This window comes from Psittacula echo (genome assembly GCF_963264785.1).
Source record: "Psittacula echo genome assembly, chromosome: 7".
Lineage (NCBI taxonomy): Eukaryota > Metazoa > Chordata > Aves > Psittaciformes > Psittacidae > Psittacula > Psittacula echo.
In genome coordinates, this window is record NC_137740.1 from 16,701,066 (window position 1) to 16,723,373 (window position 22,308).

The window sequence follows — 22,308 nt, forward strand, 5'->3', positions numbered from 1 at the left end:
CTTCCCTGGCGGGGGCGGGTTTGAAAAGCGGAGCGCTGATTGGCTGTTGGAAACGTCAATCCCGGCCGGCCCCGTTACCCAGACAACGGCGCGGCGGCAGGGACGCTTTGGGGCCGGGGTGGTGGTGCTGCACAGGTAGGAAGCGGCCCTGCGGCGCTGGTGGAAGCGGGTGGAAAATGAGAGGCCTGAGGACATGGGCAGCAACCGGCAGGGAATCACCGCTGGGCCGGGCCGGGCCGGGCCGAGGCTGCGGCTCGGAGCCTGCGGCCTGCTCCGTGCCACCGAGGCCGCCGAGGCCGCCCACGTTCACCGCGCAACCGGGCAGCGGGCTCCGGGCCTTCCTCCGATCCCCCCGCCTGCGGGAGGAGAAGGGCTCCCGGCAAGCCCTCGGGGTCGCTGTGCCACAGGCTGGAGGGTGCTGGTGAGGAGAGCCGGGCGGCTGCAAACACCCCCCGACCCCTGTGCTGCTGCACATGACGGTCAAATTCACACGCACCCGTCCAGTCCCCAGTACGTGCTTGTTCTCCAGCAACCTACTGCCTCACACCAGAGGTTGTGTCTGGGCCAGTAAGGGCCTGGGCAAGATCATAATAAAGCCATACTTCCATTTTCACATCCTTTTTTCCCTTGTATTCATGGCTTCATTTCAATAGCCACCATTGTTTTCCATCTGTCAATTTATCCTGTTTGAAATCGTGTACTTTTGGCTGCTATCCTGTCCATGGGCAGTATGCTCCATAATTCAACTATCTATTGTGCAATGAAACACTTCTGTACTCCTTTTGTTTGTTTTCAGTAAGTCCCTTGGTAAGCTCATGTGATGCCAGCTAGATCTTGTATTATGAAAGATGGTGAATAATCACCCCCTGCTCACTTTCTCCATGCCTCTCATGATTTTATTGACTTCCATCATAGCCTCTTTAGTCCAGGCTAAAAAGAATCCTAGTTTATTCCTAGTATAAAACATATCTTCAATATTCCATGTTATAACCTTTCCAATTCTATTTCTCATTTCATGAAAGAGAGAAACATAACACAGTGTTATCCAATGTTTTAATGAAGTTCTCAATTTTGCTGTCTATGCCTTTCTTATTAACTCTTAATCTAATTTTACATGCGTTGTCCTTATCATCCCAGAGCCTGTAACTACCTCTACGGGTTTCTATCAAATAACAAAATCTACACCTGGTTCAAGTAGGCCTAATTTAATGAGAAGTTGTACATGTGAAATCAGGTACATTCAAATAGAACCATTCATATGCTGAAATGATTTGGCAATTGCCGAAACTTCAGCTTTACTCTCGAAATCTTATACAATGAAGTTGCATCTAAATATGCACAAGCATTATTAATAGCACAATCTTCAGGTATTTGTATTATTTGGTCTTTGTGTAGAGCAAAGTAGAATAAATGTAATTAAAGGGAACACTGTATATGAACTTCTGGAAAGACTACATCATTCTCAAGACAGTACTTTTAACAAGTTCCTAAATGTTTACAGACAGAAAAGTGATTTTTAGCTTGACAGTGACACAACAACAAAAAGCAAGTAGCACGTGGTTTTGATAATTTCCTTCTAGTGCTTTTGTTAAGTGGAAGGGCTCTCAATTCTTCTGTCGTTGCAAATTGTAGTAATTTGCAGTGCTAAATTAGTAATGGACACAGGCTTGACCTTCAACTATTCAATTAGGCAACTAATGAATCATTCTGTGTCCTCACTTCAGACAGCATCTTTTGTGGCACTGAGAGCTAATTCACTTTCCCCTGGTGCAGTACCTAGCAACTTCACGCCTTTGGTTTATAACTGTAAATGTTTCAGTACACTAAATGATTAGGAGAACACCTTGAGCTTATTTTTCCTCTAATGTTGAAAATATTACAGGCATCTATAAATAAACTGGGCTACAAAATGTCAAAGTTGTCAAACATTTACTTGGGCTTTAACAATTAAATAATGCAACACTGTGTTCCACTGAAAACTGACTGAAAAATTCGACTGAACATATTTAATGGAATTTTTGTATTCACAGAATCACAGGATGGTTTGGATTGAAAGCCCAAACTTAAAGCTCATCCAGTTCCAACTCCCCTGCCATGGGCAGGGACACCTTCCACTAAACCAGGTGGCTCAAAGCCCCATCCAGCCTGACCTTGACTTTTAAAAACCAAAATTTATGTCAGTCTCTATGGCAACTGATTTTCAAGAGCTGGGGTTTTTTGGTTGGTTTTTTTTGGTTGGTTTATTTTTTTTTTTTTTTTTGTAGGTTTTGTACTAATAAATTTTTCAAATTATGTTAATTTAAATGTAATTTCCAACCTCTGTTCTTAATCATAGAATTATGAATTTAGGTAAGCATTGATGGAAAAGCGTAACACAATTGCACAATTCTGGACAAATATGCATATTAGAGTCCTTTCTAAATAAGCGATAGAGAAATATCCCTAAGAGGATATCAACTAACCGCAGATTAAAGAAATTATCTTTTTGCCATATCTTCAGACAGTCCTCTAATACAGACACCATTTTTTTCATGGTTTTCTTGATAGGATTTGGTACTTTGTGTAAAAACTTAGGGAGTGAAAAAATACTAAACCCCTGAAGCAAGAGGTAACTTCTGAAAATATCAGCTTTTATCTTACACATTAAGAACCATTAGGATTTTTTTCCTTTATTTCTGTTTTGAAGAGGAGGGGTGCAAAAGATTGCTCTTCAATAGCTATTTAAAGTTCTCTGTGCATGCTGGTTTCCTGCAGTGAGTACCTGGGGGTTAGTGGGTTATTTAATCCTGTATAAAAAACCAGCTTTGCATACATACTTTGTGAACAGCTACGGACTTGGTAATGCTTCCAGAGGAGTCTTAGAAATTCTGCCTTTGCTTTCTTTGAAGGCCTTACATGTTTCCTAACCACTGACAATCATATGCCCACAGAATGACAAATGGACAGAGGCGATATGGTGTTAGGAGTATTGTAAAAGGAGATAATTACCTTGTACTTTTCTATCTGCTTTCCAGTTGGTGAGGTTCTGTGTATCACAGATGGAACCACGAACAGTCCTACCGGTTGCTCTGTTCGTTTGCAACTCTTAAACATCAATACTTTTTGTATTAACATACGCGTAGAGTCACCAGTACTGCCCTTAGCTGTATAGTGCTGTGTGTGCCTCTACACCTGATTCTTTCAGTAAAGGAGGAGGAACTGTATTACTGAGGAACAATTTTCAAACGTTTTAACTGTTTCTATAGGTATAAGATACTTGAAGTCAGTTGAAGGAAAAGGGATGTTTTTACTTGCAGATTATTGTACTAAACATAGGCATATGACTTATCTCAGCCCTTTGCATTTCCTCTATTCATGTGACTTATGGTTTAGGTTACTCAGAAGAAAAAACTCAGCATTTCCAAATTGGCTTTGTTTCAGTGTATAATTAGGAAATGGTAAAATAAACCAACGTGACTGTAGCATATATGAGATGGTTCATATTGTTCTTCAACTGATTTGTAGAACAGCTGCACTCTCCTCCTATCCTGGAGGACTGTCTCTTTTATCCAGAGGTGTGAAGGTTGATTTCAAATTAGTCACAGAATCCATTTATAAAATGAGTCACAATATTTTTTTTAACATAACATGTACAAGGAGATGGATAAGAAATAGCTTTGCACTTTTATTGTTAAATAAGGGAAAATTAGCCTCTTTTAACCATCTGAATTGACATGCACTCTAAGTTAAGTAGCCCTAAGTGTTTCAGTACTATAAACTATGCATATTTTTCAGTGTAGAGGCTTCTTTGAAAGATTATAAGTGGGAAAATATATTGAATATTAAACATAAATATATTGCCAATGTTTGTAGTGTTGTACATGACAAAAAGACTGGGAGAATGAGGGCAGAATAAGCTCCTAACTTTCTTCTTTACATTCACTATACATAACTTCTGAAGGCTTTTTAATCTTCCAAAAACATCATCCCTTACAAGGCAAGAGTTTCATAATTCTGAAACATTAATCTGTTTTACATTGGTATTATCATTATCTTTTGGAAAAAGTGTAAGATTAAATTGCTAGTTTTTCAGATGGATTAATGAAGGGGCTGTATTTGCAATAATGACTAAACAACAGAGAAATGCAGTAATATTCCATGAACGCAGCTTGTCACCTGTGGTCTGCATGATCCAGAATGATAGAGAAAAGAGCCTGAGGCTTTACATTTTTCTATTTTGATTGGAGTGAAAAAGAAAAATGCATTACTGTAATAAGACTATCAGACTCTGCTGCCATTAAAGTTAACAGCAAAATTTACCTTGAATTCTTGGGAAGTTAACACAGATCCCAAAGCCAGGCTATAATCCATGACCTTTATCTGCCATTGATGGTCATCTCCAAACTAAAATTCAGATTGGAAGCTAAAATTGTATTGATTGCCTCTGGAATATTTGAGAACTGTGTTACAAAACAGAAAATGCTGTTTCTCAGTCTGGGAATGACCATCCCAAAGCCAGGATGACCACTGAAATTGCAAATTCACAGGCCGTGGCATGTTTGTTTTAATGCTTACACTGGTTTAGGCCTTTCATCAGGAAGGTCTTAAGACAGAACACTTACTTTATAAACTCACCATTGCATCTTAAAGCATCCTGACAGTAAATGTGCTGTTCACATGTGCAGGCAGACAGGCCATAGCTCCTGTAAGAGTTCATCAGAAATAGTTATGTCATGAGAAAGTTCTTGATGGTGCAGCCTTTTTCTGCCTTATAAGTGCATCTGCTTTCCTCTTGTAAGTGTTAAAATTAGAATAGCATCCAAATACTGTGCTTTTTAGACATTTAAAAAATAGTTCCTCTCCCAATCCATTTACAGTCTTAAAAAACAGTGGGAACATGGAAAACAGAGGTCACAAACAAACTGAAAGTCCCATTGTCCTTATCCCAGTTGAATCCCAGCCTCCAGCTGTTCAGTAACAACATCAAACAATTCTTAATACTTTTAACAGAATTTGGACTACCTCGATTTAGTTGTTCTATCGGCTGCTATGTGTGTACCTTCCACATGGTGGTGCTGGCAGTGTATTTTGTGATGGTGTGCTGTCCCGTCTGTACTGTGGGCAGCCTGTATTGCATTTCCTCCTTTGCAATGGGTATGAGCCTTTTTACATTGCTGTTCTCATCCTTATTCTAGTTATTGGGAAGAAGGAGAGTAAATGAAACGAGTACAGAGCATCATTTCCAGCTGTGTGGTTGCTACATGCTACAATAATGCATACAGCTTCTTTCCAAGTTTGACCTCCACAGAGCCACACTGAAAAATTAACTTGGAATAGAAAAGTTTTGAATAATCAGTGTCCATACTTAATCACCCTGGAAAGGAGCAGTATTTCCATCTATTACATATATCAAAATACAGTTTATGGTTTACAGTTATGGAATATACCTTTGTGTATGAACTTATTGCTATAATGATAAACTACATAAAAGCATGGGCAAAATTCACAGTCATGCATGGTGCATTTCATTGTCTATTTACAGTTTGTTGATGATATGTACCTTTCTCTAGAGAAATCTGAAAGATGTCACAAGCAAAGGCAAAGAAACAGAAAGGTGAAAAGAAAGCTAAGAAATCCCCGAAGAAAAAAGAGCCTGGTATGTAAGGTACAGAAGCAATGAAACAAACAGTAGTAGGGTCTCACGTAAGAGCTACCTTGATTATTTTGGGACATTGCATATAAGTAAACATGAGATAAATTAGAATATGTTATTTTATATAAATGAGAGATCTACAATTGATGATTATGGTTTTGTAACCAGTATATGGAACGTAACAAAGCTACATTGCAATATTTACACTTTGTCTTGGTAGTTTAGATTTAATAATTTGTGGTGTCATAATAACAGTATTGAATGGGAAATTAGGAGGCTTAATACACGTTAAGTGGGGAGATTCGCAAAAGCTAACAACCCAGGGAGAGAGCATGAGGCAGAGGGAGGTGTCCCCAGAAGCAGGAGTTCAGGTGCTCAGGATCACACTGTACAGGTACAATAACAGAGCTTGTAAAGTCTCACAATTTAATTTCACAGTGCCTTTTATTGTGGTTTTTTTTCTGAGACGTGATGAGGTGCTATCTCACTTGTGCCACTTATAAAGTGTATATATTAATGAAATGTAAGGCTAATGAGCCTTTGCTGTATTTTTTTCCAGTGGCACACACATTCTCAGAACAGGTGGTGATGTTCTCTTGCTTGGGTTTTATTTGGTTTGTTTCATCAATTTTTTTTTCTGCTGTGACAGCCACCTTCCTGAAGTTGCTTTTGACTTTTAATCACTTTTCCCCTCCCAGCTGATTAATAGCTGCTGTGTTGCAGAGAATATTCTGCACACCACTGCTAATTTTTTCCAGTCCTACTTTGCTGTGAGGTTTGCAGACCCTTTCTCAGGAGCTGAAGAAAGCCTTGCTCCAGCAGCACCCTGCTACCCAGAGCAAGCCTGCCCACCTCACCACTGTCAGAAGGCACTCACGTCCACTTCTACCTGCACACCTGTCAGTTCTGCTACTGTCTGATGTTAGCAAGCCTTGCCCATTTATCTCCTCTTCACATAGTAGCTGCCCAAAACAGGTACTATCAGGCAGCAGTCAGTGCGGTTTTCAACCACAGAAACTGCGGTGTGCACCACAAGATGACAGATTTCTTATGGTGTCTGCTTTAGGCAGACCACCTGCTCAAAATAAAAATGAGGTTTAAATCTCCATAGTTTCAGAATATGCCAACATCTCCTCAAGATACAGACCTATTTTGAAAGGCTTCACTCATTTCTTGTGTTAAATGCGAACTGAAAAGAAATTACTGTTTCCTCTTCACAGTTTATTTTAAACATACATAGAGATTTTAAACATTGCCTAACAAGAAAACAACTGTATATTTATAGTTAACTTTGTTAGGAAGAAATCTTACTGGTAATGTCATGTCTTATATTTCAGATGAAAAAGACGAAGTTGATCTTTCTATGGCCAGTATAGGTAAGTGCTATGATGACTGGGTTTTCAAGTAATAGTTTTGGAACACTTCACGCATTTTGAAGCTTCAGTGTTACTAAAGCCAGGGAATGAAATTGAAAGATTTTTTATGAATGATAAAATTTAGAAACTATGAAGAATTGCAGCTATTACAGTAGTGATTACAGTACCACTTTCTGAGTAGCAGGCAGTGCAGCAAGGAATGCAGAAACAGGTATGAGTTTGTAGAAGATGTTTTTATCTTGGCTTGAGAGGATCTGGGAGCAGGGAAAATAAAAAAGCATCACAACAGAATTATAGGGTGAAAAATGTTTGCATTTAGTAATAGTCAAGCAATTGAAAGAAGAAATATTTTTATAATTTCAAAATTTTTCATCTTTATCAAATCATTACTGAATTTGGTGAGATTATTTTGGCATATCACTTGTGGTTTTTAATCATAGATGTTATCAGACATTGAGTAGCATATTTTGCTTTGTAGGGGAAAAATCTGCCATTGAAAAGTCGCAGAGATATCAAGCATTTCTTTGCACTTGACTTCCTACATGGGTAGAACAGATACACACACGTAGATATGAAAATTGCACTTTGATTAGTGTCACCGAAATGGCTAAGCTGAAGCTAATGAAAATGCACAATAAATGATCCCTCAGATGACAAAAGTGTTACTTTAAAAAATTAAAATTTGTATTTTCGGTGTTCCTGGAGAGGCTTCTTTTTGTCAGTAAGAGAGAATTTTACCTCCACCTAGTGGCAAGTAAGGTTATAGCCGTAATAGCTGAACTGCTAAAATCTCGTTGCTAAAAGCAGGAAAATGCTACTATAAGCAGTCACTGTCTGTGCATGGTATCTCCTTAGCATAAGACTGGCAAGTGTTCTTTACTTCTCTGAGAGCTTCTTGGTCCTTTGTGAAGTTCTCATAGCACTAAGAGCTGCTGACTGTTACAAAAGGTAGGATACAATATACCATCAGAAAAACAATGTGAAGCCTTTGGTTAGATGCTACATAAATCTTATGGGAAAAGAGCATTAACTAAGAATGTTCATAATAGTAAGAATTCCAGTATCAGTCCCTTGTGTTAGGCTAAAAGATGTACATATTTTAATTTGGATCATTAATCTGTTTTTAACCTGGACTTCCAGCAATAGAGAATTGAAGAAAATAGACTTTCTGTCCTACTCTGCTCCCTCTCATAGTCGTCTATTGTATTTCGGCTTAACTTTAAAGCATGCTTGTATTGTTTTGTTTTATACTGAAACCTACATCTCTTTGAGAAGACAGGGCTTTTTAGCATTAGCATTTGTGGAAAGGCTGTATGCACAATTCATCATTTTAAAAAACAACATCATACAAGCTTCTTAAATAAACTCCTGGTTAGGAATTTTTATTAATTAAAAAAAAAAAGTCTAATTGCTTGGGTTTATTTTATTTGAGACTATTAGGAATAATTTTCTGAAAAAAATCACCCAAGAATCAGCTAATTATGTTCATAAATTTTCTGTAGCTTCTAGCTACAGCCAGTAGCCACATCACCAACTCTGAGCACTGTGATATGTACAAATATCTTGTTCCTTTGCTCTCCTGGCCATTGTGCCCTGTGAGCCAGCTGTGTGCAGAGAGGATGGAAATGACATTCACTTTTCGTGCGCAGCCCTAGGTTTGTGTCCTCTGTCCATCCTATGAAATTTAATTTGCAAAAGGAAGTCTGATTTTTTTGCTCCAATATCCTGAAATGTACAGTGTATCTGAGGTGTTGCAGTTCATACTATGTTTTGAGCCTGCTTCCTAATAACATCCTAATGAGGCCTCATGCCTTTGGCTAAGGTAACCTGGGAATCCTGCAGATCAACTTTTGCAGTTCCTTAAAGGCATCAAATGTTTCAAGTCACCCTGGAATAAACACTTTTTCTGAGCCTGGTCTCACAGTCAAATTAATAAGCAAAAGAATCTAGGTCTTGGCCTTATTACCTACAGAGAGTAGAAGTCAAAAAGGCAAGCACAGGGACCCCTGAAGATAAAAAACGGCCTGACTTGGCCTGGGCTTATCAACGGTGAGCTTGAAACTGACTTTCAGAGGTTTTTCCCAATCAACATCCCTCTGATTTTGTATTTTTTGGAAGAATCCACACAGAAATCTTGAAAAGCACCAAAATATCAAAAGGAAAGGAAAGTCATACAATAGTGACCACAACTTGTGAAGGAAGATAATTAATGGACAAATGGATCGTGTACGCTACAAAATTACTAGTGAATGCTGAGTAAATAATACTTGGTATAGTGCAGGGTGTACCAGAAGCATCAAGCATGCCATTAATTTTAGTGGATGACTATAGCAAAGCAGATGCAGTAGAGAAACAGTATTGAAAAAATTTAAAGGATAAATGTCAGATTCATCAAACATTATGTATTATGTGATAGCCTTATGCAGAGATTTAGCTTCCTGAATGATAGAGATTAAGGAGAATTTACTATTTTATCAGTCCTTGTTGGCTTCGGTTAGAAATGGCTTTTCAAAACATGCTGAGCCAGCTGGTCAATATCATCCTCTTAGATACATCAACTTCAATTTAAGGCATACACAAAGATAAAAATACCACAGGTGCTGGGAATTAAGATAAAATATTAAATAACTCAAACTAAGAAAAGAGAATGAAAGAAAGATTATAGAAACTATCAGCTATTTTTACAAAACCCAGCCCATTTCAGGACATAAAAATCCCATGTACTCATGTCCCTAAATCTTTTACACTTCCCAGTTTATCAAAAAGATGAACATCTGATAGCCTTCTCAGACAAAATATTGTGGCCTTCATGAACAATGCTCTTACTATGGCAGCTAAGACAGCATGACTGCTAGCATGGCAGTATAGCAAAGGAAGAAAAGAGTCTTTTAGGCAGCAGGAGTCAACTAGCTGGGCCTATAGTGATCTTAAACACAGCTGTTATGCAAGCTGGAGGGCAAAACATGTAATATGGGAAGAATCAGTGCTACGTATGTACAGCTGACACACTTAACAAAGGGCACTGGGTATTATCTTCAGACTGAGTGTTTGCAAAGCGCAGCTGACAGGTAACCTAACTGCATCCAGCCTCACTAGAACCAATGAAGATAACACTGCCAGAGATAGGGTAAGAAATAGCTTGTTTTGAATTAGTACAAATGAACCTAATGGAGGTCATGTATGTAGAAAACAACAGCTATTTATTCTCCAACAAAGGTGAAAATAAGTATCTGACTTGAATCTTAGTGACCTTGCTTTAGTCTCACTTGCTTAGTGCAAAAAAGACTCAGCTGCACTCAGAACTCTGAGAGGAAGATGAAAGTCCAAAATCAGAAAAACAGCTTTATTTTGGAGGGCATCTAAGCCTCACCTAGATCAAACATTGGCTTAACATGACAATATTCTACAGCAAAGGATTAGAGTGTATTTGTTCATGGGCTGTCTTTAAGGCAGTTGTGTCCTTAATGTATTAAAAACACTCTATTTAATGACTCTTCACTGACGTTCTTAATGATCTGTTAATCAAGAAGAAAAAAAACCCCTTATATTAGGGATAACATATTCATTAAGTAGGAAGTGTTAGGTGAAGTCTTTTCCAAGATTAACAAAATGTAATACAATTTTTTCCCTATGCCTTCCAAAATACCAAAAACTAAGCTGAGAGATTCAAAGGCATTCTGCTAGGAAACAGTAAAGGAAGAATTACTAAAGCACATGTTTATGTTTAAACAACAGTCTGAATTTGTTTATCAAGGAATTTTGCTTTCTTTTACAGGCCACCCAGAAATCTTTCCTTTAGTTCTCACTACACAGACACAAGCAATTTTCAATTGCCGAGTTGATGAAGATGTCACAGAAGAAAATTGTTTCAAAATCATTAAAAAAGAGGACATCATTCAGGACCTGAAAAGAAGAGCTAAAATTTCTGATTTTTACCCTATCAAAAATGTTATCCTGGTGTGTAGCTTATTTTGTTCACACTAATTTAAGACTTCATGTTCTCAGAGTGTATGACAAGGTTTGACCTTGTTTGACTCTGTGGAAAAACACTAATGGTGTAATATCCAAAGGCTATAGGTCTTTGACCGCTGTCAACTTAAAGTTTCTCATGGCTCACCATTCACAGTTTTGTTTGGTATTTTTTTAACTAACTCTAGATTTGATATATGCCAAAAGTAACATAAATATTATTAGTTTTGATTCTCTGAACTGGCAGAGCTTCACATATTCTGGCCTTACCTTCTTCATTGCCTATTTATTGAGAATCATTAAAACAGTTTCTTTTCAATTCTTGGTATGAAAAGACTCATTTGGTCTCAAAATAATTTTTATTAGAAAATAAAATCCATCTATTCTTTTCAATTGGCACATGTAATCCTCTGTTAAGACTTAAAAGATTAATCAAAGATACTGAATTTACACTAGTGGTAGCTTTGCAGTCACAGGCTTACGTCTGTTTTATATGTTATTTGCCTTCAGTGTTCCACTGATTGTTTTAATTAAACTAGGAATATCCAGGGGAAGAACTTTTGGTAGTTTTAGATGCAAATTTCCAGTATGGACAGAACTTTTACCTCGTTGCTTCTGAGGAATCCAAGGAAAACCTTCTGAAGGTAAGAAAATACAAGCATCATTCTTTCTATGAGTATTTCAGAATCTTGTCTAAAATATAAACTGGTATTGTATTTGTAAGTATCTGATGTGGTTGGCATGCCAGAATGTTTCTCTAAAGGTTAATCTGATCAAAGAAAAATATGTGTATCACTGTAAAAAATGTCTTTTATACGGAGAAAGACTGAATTAAATTTTTGTATTTTACTTCAGAGAGCCACTCTAACCCCCACTGCTGCATTTTGTCATAAGCATAAATTTCCTCTGGCAAGACCCAGGCTTCTTAGCAAGACATAAAAAGAAAAGATTATATTTGGCATCTTCAAAGAATTATACTTATTCTTCACAATATGTATGTATGTACTCTTTAAATCGTACTTCAGCATGTTCTTGAGTTCTAAATAATTCTAGATACGTAGATCTCCCCTTGTGCACTGTGCTATAGGAGAAGGTTTATGGGTAGGTAGATTATCATATTTTTCAACATGAGTTTGTAACTCAGCATCAGGAGAAGAAATGTCTAATAGAAAAGCAAATTGCAATTCCAGGCAGGAGGGCCTGATGTAGGAAACCACTACAAATTCTTTTTATATAACAGTAATTTGCTTTCAAGACAATGGTTGCTCTTTAGTAGTTAAATATTAACATGTATTGGAAAATTCTAATGCACAGATGAATGAATGAGACCTAATCCAATCATGCCCAGGGGCACAGAATAGCCAGACTTGCTGCATTAAGATAAAGAATGTGTGGATGAAGACTGAAAACTGTTTTTCTAGTTCATACTTACATTTCAGTAACAGTTGTGAAAAAGTACCATTTCTCACTCTTTGATGTCACAGCCTCCAGAAACTGCAGAAGAAAAACAGGAAGAAAACAAAGAAGAAAATATAGAGGAGACTCTAGAAATCCAACCTTACAGGCCTCCTGTCCAAAAACCTTGGGTTTCTCTTGGCAGCGAAAAGGAAGTTGAAGAAGAATCTGTTAAAGACACTGTTACAAAGGTCAGAATCAACAGATGTTAGTCAATCACATAAATATTAGAAAAAAACATATTTTACGTTCCTTAAAAACCAGTCAGGGAAAGGGAAGTTGCAATCCTAGGTTTGCTTGGGGTCTTTCAAGAAGAAAAAGAGAAATACCTCAACTTCTAACAAAACCTGAAAGTGCTGCACTTGCAGGTTTGTTTTGTTTTCTTTTTCTCTGCATTCTCTTCTATTTAAATCCTGCAAACAAGGCATGTGAGACTGCATTGGACATATCTACTTTTTTAGCTGTAAATTCAAAAGTCCTGATCATCTCTGGTCAGTAACATCTCTGCCACTTTTTGCTCAAATGACTATCTGGCCAAATTACAAGTTAAGTCACTGCAATTATATTCTAAAGACCTAATTCTGTTTCCATGGAGCCCAGTGAACTCTTGTTTCATGATATGGATGGCATTTAAGAGGCATGCAAAACTTTCAAGGGCTCTACCTCAGAATAAATGTTACTGACTACAGGTATTACAGGCTGACATAACAGAAAGACATAGACACATAGAATCAACCAGGTTGAAAAAGACCTTTAAGATCATCAAGTCCAACTGCTCCCCAGCACTGCCAAGGCCACCACTAACCCATGGCACTGAGGGCCTCGTCTACATGGTGTGTGAACACTTTCAGGGACGGTGACTCCACCACTGCCCTGGGCAGCCTGATCCAATGCCTGAGCACCCTTTGGGGAAGGAATTGTTCCTAATACTTCATTAACTTCACCTACATGTTATACTGAGAAAATCATGTCCAAAAAGTAGATCCATTCAACAGCTGCCACCTAACTTGTGATGTGTGGGGCACTCCCAAGCATTTAACTGTCCATCTGTGATTTTTACTCAGTAGCTAAATCCCTGTTCAGGGAAAACTGGCCAAGTTTTGATAGTTCTCAGCAACTGGACATGTTGCCATTACTTAAAAAAGATGTCTGACCGTTCTACAGCTAATTCACAGTCATGAAATTCAACCCACATTCACAGTCCAAGTATTCTTGAACACTGCTGGCAAGGTCCACTCAGAAGTATTTTCAGCCTACATTCCTTTCCAGTTCCTTGGGAGGTACTGGGAGAAAGTACCTGGCTATGAATCCAAGACAAAGCAATAACTTTCTACTGCCTGAAATCAAATACCTACCTCTGTGGGTAGAAGTCAAGCCAAATCCCTTCCTTCCTGGTTCTTGCTATAAGGAAACTCCTCACTCAAATTTTCGTGGATCCTCTTCATTGTAGTTTTCTCTCCCTAGGCTCTATAAGGGAAGATGAAATGCCTTACCCAGTGTTGAGAACTGCACTAAGAGGGCAGAGCTGAAAAGCCAGGTCTTGGAAATCCAATGCAGTCCAGTATTACATAGAATCAAGCCTTTAACTAAAGGAGAAGTTTTGGTATTACGTGAACTAGAAAATATGATTCTCTTATCCTACTAGCCAAAACATTACATAAAGGCAACTTCTTGTTTTAGAAATACAAACCGGTCTTTTACTACGTATGTTATAGGTTATTTATATGAGCATTTCAGTTTCAAAATGTAGAAATGTAAGTAAACTCAGCACAGAAATCATCAATAGAACTAATTCCTCAACTACATAAATGCTGCCATTTTACAAAAAACACTTTCCAAAAACTTTCTCCTCTGCTAACTTACTGAAATACTTCTTTTCCAGATTAAGTATATGATTTCTCGAGTACGCAGGAAGTTCGGTGCACCAATTACATTTACCGATAACAATGCTTCAGACATGAAAGACAGTTACGTTGAATGCACATCCTATCAAGACAAAACTTTCAGTATTAAAATGCTTGAAAAAGATGTGGGCTTACAAATGGTTCCAAAAGTAAGAGAAAGTAGTACTCAGACAAAATGGTAAGTGTGAGAAAATATTTATCAGCTTATTTATTAAGCTACACACTGTTTCTGATCTCAATTAAAGTTATGTAAATTAAATCAGCTCTCCTGGAGTTTCTCATCCTGATTAAGAGAACAGAACTGGATGGTCTGTTTGTATCTTTCTTCTTTCACTTTTCCAAGGAGTTTCTAGAAAAAATGAATAGATTTAGCTTTTAATTTGACACATTACATGGGCTTCTGTCTTTGAAATTATTTCTATACTTATTCACATTGAAATTATTCCAACTGGTTAGGACCTATCCAAAAAATGCAGCCACCCAGTATTTTCCTAGACAGTTGTCAGATGAAGAGAAAGAAGAGTGTTTGTCATCTGAGAAGCTGAAAGAATTTCTTACATCAGTACATTTAAGGTAAAATTACAAGCAAGAACTGCTGTTGGAATGTAGCACTGGTCTGGTCAAATACTAATTGTTTTTATATACTTTTTTGGTTTGGCTTTGGTGAGGAGATTTTTGTTTGTTTTGGTTTTCCTCTTGCTTATTTTTTAATATTAACAGATACTAAATATTTGTTTCTATGAAAATTAACATTATGTCTATGCAATATAGATGAATGATGGTTTAAATGGATATTAGAACTGTTAAAGCTGATAGTGTCACACCACTAAAGCTGCAAAACAGATCTTTCAAACACTGCTCACTGAAGCAGAGGTATATGCAGAAGAACAAGGGTACTGTCCTAAAGCCCTTAGTCGTGGGACAAATCCCACTTATCAGCATTTTTTGTGCAAGAATTAACAACTGGACTGTACTTGATCCACACTAGAACTAGAGTTAAATTCTTGTTACAATTAGTTATTTATATTTAAATGGGGGGGGGGGGGGGATCCTTACAGTGATGCATCACTGAGGAATAAATACTTTTTTTACCACTGTGGTCATCATTTTGTGTAAAACAAAAGCTGCTTCTTTACAGAAATATTTGTGATTCTACTACTGAGCAGTCACATCTGGATTATTTAAAGTGTTAACTGTTCTTTCCACAAAACAGAATGGAAATTGCACTGCAGCAAAATGAAATTATGAATCCTTTTTTTGATGACTGGAAGGCCCTAGCAGAAGATGAAAGCAGTTCTGGTGGCAAGCCAGATGTTTATCTTCAAGCATACCAATCATTTACAGATCTGCGCTATCTCAAGGACAGAACTATTAGCTGTGTTTGCTGGCATCCAAACATTGATGGTAATGCAGTTAAAATACTGAATTGAGATTTGAATGACATGTATTGTGAGAACTATAAAATATGCATTTTTCATAAAACTGTCAACTTTTAAATTTAACACCAAAACTGATTCAGTATGTCTGTCTCAATTGCTGATTTGAGACAAAGTGGAAAATGAGTTGGACAAATCTGTAGACTTCAGACAGGCCATGCAAAGTCCCTCACACTAAAACGTAAGCGAAGATCACAGGAAAGGGAAATTTCTCCCATATGAGGCTCAATTAAGTGGGGCTGCAACTGTGCCAGGTCCTTCCTGTGGCTCTGCAAACTACTGTCTTTTTCCCCATGGCTGGATCTTGTACGCATGCCTAATACTTGCTAGGAATGTTACAGCCAGAATGGGACATGGCTCTGCTGAGTGCCAGGGAGCGTAACGAGGCATACTAAATGTCTCCTCCCTGCCATGGATTATTGCTCTACACAGCCAAGCTTAAAGGCACAATTAAGTTCTATATAAATGTCTTAGCTGCACAGCATACTAATAGCCAATACTGCAGCCTGCACAGAAAATTAATTCAGCTACAGAAGATTTCATTTCATGATGGGTGCCAGCACTAGAAGCCTCTCACGTCATTTCAGGTGCAGTATTACCCCATTCAGGAGTAGTAGCAAAAACCCTGAATTTTATCATGATGCTTAGGTTCTATGGCTCATTGTTGAGTAACTTAAAGCAGCAGAACCAATTTCCTCAGAGTTGATCTGGAAAAAAAACAGTATCAATACATGGCTCGGTTTTGGGGGTTGTTTGGGGGTTTGTTTTCACTGTATTCAGGAGGTACAAGTCACTCAGAATAATTAACAGCGTGTTGAAACTTGAATTGTCTCTTCTGAGAAAATTTGTTTTCTCACTCAGGGATCATAGCAGTGTCAGCAAGACAGAGGCTTTCTTATGAGGAACACATTAACCTTTCTGACAAGTCATTGCTGCAGCAATCAGCAATACTTTTTTGGAGTGTTTCTGACCCTATCCAGCCTCAGGTATTTCATCAGCACTTTTCAATATGTCAGGCGTTTAAACAACAAGAGAACAAGCAATCTGAGTGATTTGTATTTCTCAACTATTTTGGTTTTCCTTCTAGCTACTGTTGGAGTGTCCTGAAGACATCTACTGCTTTCAGTTCAGTCCAAGCGACCCAAATGTCATTGTTGGAGGCTGCATCAATGGACAGGTGTTCATTCTCTGCTTATGAATAAAATTGGATATTCCTGTATTTCCTTACATTATTAAAATAAGGGTGAAGAGCTGTACTCAGCATCCCTAGCAACCCTTAGTGACACAGTCTGAGAAATTCTCTGATCCTGCACTGAAGTTATGCCTGGATACTCCATAGCTGAGCCATTACTGTACAGTCATTCTTTGTAGTACTGGAACATAGGTCAAGCTGTAGAGACTCTCTTTTTTGTTGAGACAAGTGTAGCCTTTTACTGATAGCATCAGACTGAAGAGGCAATACTTTAAGGACTTCAATACTTTAAAGACTTCCTAAGTTCTAGTGTAGAGAGTGAATTTTCCCTAAGCCTCCATGAACTGTATGTGAAAAATACGTTTAATATAAAGGATTGAATAATTCTTAATATACTCATTTCTCATTGCAGGTTATACTGTGGGATATTTCTGAACATGAAGAAAAGCTGCAAAATACAAAAACTGATGCTGATGAAAATGAGGTAATAGCTGTTGGTATGATAAATGCTTCCATTCTCGATTGTGGTACATCTGTATGTCTGTGGGGGAAAATGGGTGACAGTACCCTGACTCAAACCAGTAGATAATCTTTGCAGTGAGAGACTAGAAAGGATAAGAAATCTGATGAGTTTCTGAAATAAACCCATTATCACACTATAATTTCTACCTCATTGGCCCATCTTAATAGCTTTACTGCATTTTGTGCAGACTTAAACTTCAGACTGTTCTTTAATGAGCACCGACATCTACTGCACTGTTGCCTTATGAAGCCTATCAAAGACGTACAGCATTTGTTGCTGAATGTAATACTGAAAATTATTCTGGAAGTTTATGGACAGGAAAAATGTAGCTTGGAAAATGAGAAGAACATTTCAGTGGAAGAAGACTATAAAGGGAATAAGTGGAAGAGAGACCTAAAAGCGGAGGAACTAATAACCTCAGTGGATGTGCATGTGCCTGTGGAGCCACATTGGAATTCTTTTTACAGCTTCCTATTCAAAGGCCTGTTCTGCTGCTTTCCATTTTCTTTTGTCCAAGGTGAAAAGGTAGGAAGGTATTAGACCCCTAGCAAATTCTCTAAACTGATCTGAAATCTGTGAAGCAGCTTTAACAGTATGTAAAGTAACCTTTTGTCTTTGACAGGTCTACTACTGTATTTTGGAAAAATACTAAGATATTTGTTTTTAAAATATTTCTAGCCACCAGCTATGGAAGATCAGCAGAGTAGCAGAGAGACACCTCTAGTGAAACACTGTGTGGACTCTCCCATAGAACATGCTCATAAAAAAACAGTAACAGATATAATTTGGTTGCTAAATTATTTTGAGGTGAGCTTAAAAATTTACTTTTCATGTTTTCCTAGTATGCTACCTCAGAAATCATAGTGTAAACTTAAGACAAAATTTTAAAGATTCAATTATTTGTAACAGCGTTTTTTATTTCTCACTGCATTTTCTAAATATTATTAAATTAATAAGCTGTTGCCACTTGTCCTGTTCATTGTGCTTTACAACTGTGCTGTGTTCTCAACCTGATATGAACCTTTTTATACTCGTAAAATCTCTGTAGCTTTACATTGTAATTCAAAGCTATAATAAGCATTCTATATCTAAATTATGCTGAATTTCTACTGCGAGCAATCTAGTCTGCCATGAAGAATTCAGAGAAATTATTTCAATTACCTGAATATCTATTACCTGAATATCTGAATAATACCCAAGAATGGTGTTACTGTAGTTACCTTAATTCTTCCAGGTGCTGCCTGCGTACTCAGGGTTTTCCTTAGGTTTTCCATGACGGTTTTAATACCTATAGTATTTAGGGTATATGTAGTTAAAGGGTCCAATGCTATTACAGGAGTATTGGATGCTTATTTACTACCTAAGTACTGCAAATGATTGCCCAAATTAATTCCAAATACAAATGTAGGCAAATGCAAAATAATGGCAGTGGAAAAGCAGACCAAGAGGAAGAAAACTGAGATCTTTAAAAGGTTTATGCAAATGAACATATCAACGTTTTTTTTTAAACAAATTTTAAGACTTCATAGATATTGCAGTCCTTAGCAACATTACTAGAAGAGTGAGGGAAAGGGTGCACACTTATCATAAAAAGAAAGCTGATACAATTGTTCATTATTATGCTACAGTAGTACCCATGGATACGAATCAGTACCAGATGTAAAACATGAAGAAAGGGATTGGATAGCAGAATGCCATGTGGTTTTTGTTGCTTGGGTGGGTTGTTTTTTTCCTTCCTAGGTTTAGAGTCAGAAAGCTGTTTTCATGTTCATCTGGAATAAAAGATGCAGGAAACCCCTGCTTGATAAATAATACTGACAAAGGAATCACTTTGTCAATATTTAGCAACATGTACTGGAACATTTCGTTATATAAACATGGAATGTGTGTCAGCCTTTGCACAGCATTGCAGTTTTTACGGCACAGTTCCCAAAAATTGCAGTTTATTATTAGGTATCAATGAAAAAGTATTTAAAGTTATATCTAGAGCCTAATTCAGCTTTGCATGGTTGTGAGACTATCATTTTGACTCCAGTAGGCAACTCATGAAGAGAAAAAAGTGTAGCTGAAACTTTGCCACATGATTGATAAATACAGTTTTAGCCAAAATATATGTTTTTTATATACTGGAAATTGTATTTGATAATGGCACAGCCTATAATCATTTGTGTGTGTGTGTCCAACACCTTTCCTTTATTTTTCTGAGTAAATTAAATTTGGTATAAACCAATGACTACTTGGTAAATGATAAGTACTATAAAACCGGCAGAATCCCACATACACAAACTAAACTATTAATAATTAACACTTGAAGGCACCATTCCTATCTCGCAGCATGGTCTAGCTGAGTGACAATTTGAGATGACCCATGGTGTAAACTTGGCAAAGAGATATCACTCCCAGTACATTTCACTGTTTGAGATAAATTTCTCAACGATTTGCTCTTTGGTTAAGACGGATGAAAAACCGCTACAAACACGGCAACCTAAGGAGGACCTGACTTGCAGTGGTGCTAGCACGTATTTATCCTACTGACTTAATTTATTAGTTTAGGTGTTCTGCAGGCAAAGCTGCTCTCAGTTCACTGTAAGTACATCTGTAAAATAGCTTGACTTTATAACTACAATTTAATAACTCCTGATTTTCAAACCTTGCCCAAGCAGAAATACTGACTTTATTTCTAAAAGTCACATTTTATGTATGGAAGTACTTAGCAGAATATGACTTTTGTCTCTAATAATCTTCTCACCCTGAAATTATTATTACTGTTATTTTTAGGACAACCAAATGGGTGCTGATTCTGAAAACAGAGCTGAAATTCCCGTGCAGTTTGCAACCTGCTCCCCTGATTGGTATATATAATACATAATCTACAGGATGTCTTCCAGTTTCCTTTGGAAAGCTGTATGGAGCATACGCTATGATTTAACTAGCACACTTCTGGATTCCTGTCAGCCTATCCTGAATACTGAAATTCTGTATGCAGAAGACAAGCACATGAAGTTCTTGGCCAGTTAAGCCCTTTACAGTAATGCATTAAGGGTTCATTAACTGAAAAAACCTCAGAAGTATACATTAATATTCTGTGTATAGCTTAGAAAGAGTGCTGATCACACATGCATTGGCCTGGAGAGCCACACCTCCAGACATACATAGATTATGTGACTTGGACAAAGAGCTGTTAAAGATTTTGAGGCCACAGAAACACTGTAAGCTATATTTAGACTTGAAGAATTAGTTGGCAAAACTATTCTGTATGAATCACCTCTTTTGTAAAATTAATAGTCATGATGATTACAACCAAATATTATCCTGTGTGAAAGACCAAAAAGGGGGCAGAATGCAAAATGTGGAAACAAATGTTTAGCTTTCATGATGGCAAAAAGCTTAAGGCTTCAAGGCTGCATAGCTGGGCTCAATCATATATTTGCTAGTTGCAAAAGAAGGGTCAGAGAGAGCAAAATTTGGTAATGACACAAAGTTATTTTATCTAATCAAATAAAGAGAAGACTTCAAAGAATTAACTTAGAAGAATGTAAATACGGTTGTTAACAAGTTTGCAATGTAATGCAAGTAATGGATATGGAAGAAATAAGCTACTCACACACCAGGGCTCCAAATTAAGAGTATTTGGCTAAAGTAAGAGCAGGGAAATCACTGTACTTGCAAGAACGAGCCTTGAAGAAAGGTAAAGAGATGTCAGCAATGAGGAAAATTACCTGGGAATTAATGTCCAGAGTAGAGCAACAGGAACAATCAGAGGGCTGAAAACTCCAATGACAGATTCAAGTGAGTGGGACCATTTGCCTTGAATGTCAGCAAATAAATTGTTACTTGCAAGAACTGGGAATGAGGTTCAATTTGGATTACTAGATCCGTCCAGTTCTCTCAGCCTCCAGTAACTTTACCCAGTAACTTTCCATAGCAAACTGTATGAATGCTGTCTAGCTGCCTTAGTATAGTTAACAACCGATGAAACGGTGTATAAAGGAAAACATGCCATCATTAACAAAAGAAGTAACTAGGTATCTAGCATTTGTCTGCTTTTCAGAATCTCTATTTCTATGTAACGTTTGAACATGAAAGGCTAAAAAAAGCAACTTTAAAATGTATAGAAAACTGCATCTGACTTTGAAACAAAACCAGGAAATAACATTATACAATCATTTTGCAGCTCAATATTATTTTGGGATATTCCAGACACCAAAATTTCTGAACAACCTTTATCTGAGAAAGTAACAGAGATGAACATGTTTTATAAACCCTGTGGTGGTCCAGATACTTCTCAGCATCTAGATCCCTCCTGGAAACCTCTCATAAAGGTACAGTACATAAATATAGAACAGAAGGATTAAGCCAGACTGTAGATATGGCCAGAACTCCATAGCAGTGTATTTTTTTGCTTCCCAACTATAGTTTTTCCAGCAAATTGTGACTTCCTTGTGAATTTCCTTCTAATCGTGAAATGAAAGACTTTAACATTCCTCTGAAATTTCAATAAAATGCATTTTGAAAAGCTAACTCACAAGAAAGAGCATGGCTGCCTCTTCAAAACTGCTGCAGGTGCAGAAGTAGTTGTATTAATAGTGTAGGTTCCTGTCAGCCTTTTCAACAGCTGTGCTATCTCAGTGGGTCCCAAGTGTGTCCCAAACTGTGAAACCTGGTCATTGTCAACAGAACCATAATTACTTGCAAGCCAGCAGTCAGTCTGATGAAAATGGTCATAACAGTTTGCGAAAAAAGTGAAGCTGAAAATAATCTGTTAGGTTAAGTGTATATATATTACAAATATATATATATTGGACCTGCTGATCTGTGCTG

The 22,308-nt window shown here is 37.4% G+C and overlaps 1 protein-coding gene across 4 annotated transcripts in view; it reads left to right on the forward strand.

Annotated features, from left to right (window-relative positions):
* DNAI3 (dynein axonemal intermediate chain 3) overlaps positions 1–22,308 on the forward strand; it is a 30,295-nt gene continuing 7,987 nt past the window's right edge. For 2 of the 4 annotated variants that reach the window (XM_080622997.1, XM_080622998.1), the window contains exons 1-15: positions 1–135; positions 5,550–5,635; positions 6,970–7,008; positions 10,784–10,965; positions 11,517–11,621; positions 12,462–12,623; positions 14,315–14,514; positions 14,793–14,909; positions 15,550–15,740; positions 16,634–16,758; positions 16,860–16,949; positions 17,377–17,448; positions 18,166–18,294; positions 20,266–20,339; positions 21,662–21,809. In XM_080622997.1, coding sequence (XP_080479123.1) covers positions 5,563–5,635; positions 6,970–7,008; positions 10,784–10,965; positions 11,517–11,621; positions 12,462–12,623; positions 14,315–14,514; positions 14,793–14,909; positions 15,550–15,740; positions 16,634–16,758; positions 16,860–16,949; positions 17,377–17,448; positions 18,166–18,294; positions 20,266–20,339; positions 21,662–21,809 — 1,707 coding nt within the window. In that variant the 5' untranslated portion in view covers positions 1–135; positions 5,550–5,562. The remainder of the gene's footprint in view (positions 136–5,549; positions 5,636–6,969; positions 7,009–10,783; positions 10,966–11,516; positions 11,622–12,461; positions 12,624–14,314; positions 14,515–14,792; positions 14,910–15,549; positions 15,741–16,633; positions 16,759–16,859; positions 16,950–17,376; positions 17,449–18,165; positions 18,295–20,265; positions 20,340–21,661; positions 21,810–22,308) is intronic. The other 2 variants (XM_080622996.1, XM_080622995.1) reach the window with 1 other exon arrangement.